Source organism: Trachymyrmex septentrionalis, unplaced genomic scaffold, assembly GCF_001594115.1.
Source record: "Trachymyrmex septentrionalis isolate Tsep2-gDNA-1 unplaced genomic scaffold, Tsep1.0 scaffold71, whole genome shotgun sequence".
In the NCBI taxonomy this organism is placed as follows: Eukaryota; Metazoa; Arthropoda; class Insecta; order Hymenoptera; family Formicidae; genus Trachymyrmex; species Trachymyrmex septentrionalis.
In genome coordinates, this window is record NW_017305895.1 from 1212964 (window position 1) to 1216612 (window position 3649).

A 3649-nucleotide genomic window follows, 5' to 3' on the forward strand; every position below is an offset into this window, starting at 1 on the left:
GCAAAATTTATTTTAACTATTATTATGTTTCACTTTTATGTGATTTTTAATTTTCATTTTTAAGATAATTTTAAAAAAGTAACATAGAGTCAAAGAAAAAATATCTAAATATGTGTGTGTATAAATATTTACCCAATTATGCAATTTAAGACCTCAATTTTACACAAAAAAAATCAGTTTAATAATTATAGAAAGATTACAAAGCGTCAATCTATTAATCGTGGAATCATTTCATAGCTTTTGAGATTATTTTAAGAAATAAATTTTTATATGTCCAATGTTCTAAAACGTTTCAAACGTTGGGCAAGTAAAGATAATCGATCTAGCAATGACTGTTTAATGATCAATTGATTTTGTATGCCTTACGGAACGTGATAGGAATTGACGAAGTTACACGGACGCAGATTGCCTGCTATGCCCATCAGCTGTGGTTCCTAACAATTTCGATAATACAATTTGACCCCGAGGCATGTGAACAAATTTGATTTATGTCATGTGCGTAAAGTGTGAGAGTGCGATAACATTGCACTTTCGCTGCAGTCATGCCCGCGCGTTTAAATTTACGATATCGATATTTGTTAGTATGCCGCAAGAACGAGCAGCGTCGGCTTGCATGCCAATAGTGAAAATCCTCCGCTGATGTACAGTGCTTTCACACAACCGCGCGTATGCGAGAGAAAATATTTATTACTGTTCGTGATTTTGTACCGAAGCGCCGAGATATTTCGCGGTGAACTGAATATACTACATCATGACGACGAGAAAACGCATTATCAGTATTACTGTATCAAATGTCACGTCGAACGAGCTGTCGATACCAGCGGCGATCGACGTCACGCGTAATTGACCATTACATCTTTCTAACTTTCTCCCAAACGTCTATTTTCGAGATATATGTGTAATATATTACAGAAAAATTTACGATATATTTTGTAGAAAAATCTCGTTAGAATGTCTCTTACTTTAAAATGAAAAGCTATTGAACTTCACCAAATATTATCTTTAGTTAATAACTAATAAATAACATTAGATGATTTCAGTATATACAGCATATTCGATAAGGAACACAGTTCGTAAATAGATTGGTCTTAAGTAAAACGAGTTAAATAATTAAAACCTTGAAATTGCAAATATTCTTTTACTTACATTTCGAAACTTAGTTTTACAAAATTTCATATTTTAATATATTCTTGTAAGATTTCTTGGAAAATATATAAAGTATGCGTCGCGGTATCTATTGTATCGAATCGCTATACTACACAACGAAATGTCGCAGCGAATATTTCCATAATAATATGTATGCGCAGATAGTGAAAAACCACTTCACGCGGTATTACGACGTGCCGCGTTGTTGCTCCAATTCCAATTTTTCTTTGATAGCTTTCATGTATTCTTTATAGTAACATTACTTCTGCAATATATTTGTAACCTTCTTTTTTAAAATTTACAAAAAATATATATATATATGTTATTTCAAATTTTTAATAAAAAAAGAATAATACAGAAATTATGCGTTTCACGGGTTATCTCCGTGCCTAAATCCATTCTTAAAATGCTACGATATAGACATGGAGATAACCTACATATGTAATTTCTGTACAGAAAGTGTTCGTGGAAGTCTTAAGAGTATTAAAGAAGAATAATCCTTTGTTATAAACTCTCCGCAATCCTCCCGAACTAAAAATTCTGTATAAGAGAGAACAATTTTTTTACCCTCTGTTGTACATATATTTTTGGAAAGGGTATAAAAAATGATGAATTTTAATGAGACACACACACAAGCGCAAAATTTTAAAATAAATATTTATTTCTGTTAAAAAAATCAAAAAAGCCCTTTCTTTCATTTTTTATTTTATTTCAATTAACGATCGGTTTATTATGGTTCATAACAATTGTTTCTTAAAGATAATTATGATTTATTGTTGAAAATCTTTTTTTACTTCAGGTCTCAGTCTCTTAAGCCGAGATTCGATAATAGTATATACCACTTCTTCGCGTTCACTTGAAGACACACGCTGTGCTGTCTCAATGACAATTTTAATGTGATCGTAATAAACCGATCGTTATTTGAAATAAAATAAAAAAATGAAAAAATATTTTTTTTACAGAAATAGATATTTATTTTAAAATTTTCGCTTGTTAAAAAATTCATTTTTTATGTCCTTTCCAAAAATACAAGTATATACAAGAGATAAAAAATCGCTACATCCTATGCTATATAATTAAAAAAAGACGAAGTAACTTCTATGAAAATTCGTGAACTCTATCCAGAGTATACGGTATAGTATAACTTGTGTTTATTACAGAGAGAAAAGATAGAGAAAAGAGAACACTTATGTAATGTACAATTTGTTACAGGGAGGGCGAGGGCGGCGGTGGCGGCGGCGGCGGCGGTGGCGGTCGTTCTGTGACCGGCTCCGGTGGCGGTGGTGGAGGCGGCGGCGGTCGTCGGGCACCAAGCCTACGGCTGGTGAACGGAAGAGCGACCACGGGAGTGAGTTTGCACACCAGCAGCACCGAATCCGTGCGCTCTCCCCATCACCAGCAAGTCGGCAACAACAACTGCCACGCCGGTAACAACCCCGCCGCGAACAATCATCCACGGCTCAACAAAGATGACAGCATCAAGATCAGCATCGAGAACACCAACACATGCACGGACAGTCTCGTCACTGCTTTAGACGACGAGACCCTGCTCATCACCGATTTCCTGGGCGACACAGGTAAGCGTCGCTGGATCAATAATGAGAGAGAGAGAGAGAGAGAGAGAGAGAGAGAGAGAGAGAGAGAGAGATCTACTCTTTGATCAAATATTCGTAAATACAGTAATTCTGATTGTCTCTTGAGCACACTGGAAAATGTTGAAATAAGTTTTTGTAAATACGCGTTGAGAATATTTATTTATGTTACCACCATACATTGTTAACAAATTCATACATGATTGCTCGCAATTAAAATTTGCGAATTACTTCAATTGATTAAACAATTAATTTTCATAAAATGTAAATATGACAATCATTTCAAAGTTAGGTAATTCAATTAATTACGGTGATATAGATTGTAACTTTCATGTAGCGTGACAGAATGCAATAATACTGCATTTCACGAAATCCTAAGAGAATCCACATTTAAATACGATATTCAATGCAAACGTATTTGTCTATATTGTTCTTCTGTATTTTTTGTAAAAGTCTTGATAAAAATGTCATCATTCGTTATTTATCACCAATCGACAAACATCGATGTCGTACAAATGTTATATTTAAATAAACAATCGATTTATTTGACATATGCAGAAATATTTCATGAAGATTTGCGTAAAATGCGATACGTAAGCACGATCGTTATAAATTCCAATTGAGCTTATGATCTTTACAAACTTCTCGGAGGAATATAAAAAATACGAGTAAAAATTACGACTTTAATGAGATCCGCCGTAATAAAGTGATACAATTCTAACGATGAGGATGAATCGTGCGATTGCATTGCCTTTACCGTACCGTAATATCGAGCGTTACTCTTTACTAAGATATATTTTATTTCTTTTAGAACTTTTTATTTTATTTAGTAGTTTATGCGACTTATGTTTATTCAAATTTACCGCGATTGACGGACTTAGGTGCCGCTAGTGTTGTAGCCATACTTTTGT

General features: G+C 33.9%; 2 protein-coding genes across 2 annotated transcripts in view; both read left to right on the forward strand.

The window, feature by feature from the left end:
- The window catches only part of LOC108753728, a 35639-nt gene that overhangs the window by 31327 nt on the left and 663 nt on the right, over positions 1 to 3649 (forward strand). Inside the window, exon 3 of the mRNA XM_018495590.1 lies at positions 2359 to 2723. Coding sequence (XP_018351092.1) covers positions 2359 to 2723 — 365 coding nt within the window. The remainder of the gene's footprint in view (positions 1 to 2358; positions 2724 to 3649) is intronic.
- The window catches only part of LOC108753780 (potassium/sodium hyperpolarization-activated cyclic nucleotide-gated channel 2), a 73259-nt gene continuing 72261 nt past the window's right edge, over positions 2652 to 3649 (forward strand). Inside the window, exon 1 of the mRNA XM_018495674.1 lies at positions 2652 to 2723. The gene's annotated coding sequence lies outside the window, so the exon portion shown is untranslated. The remainder of the gene's footprint in view (positions 2724 to 3649) is intronic.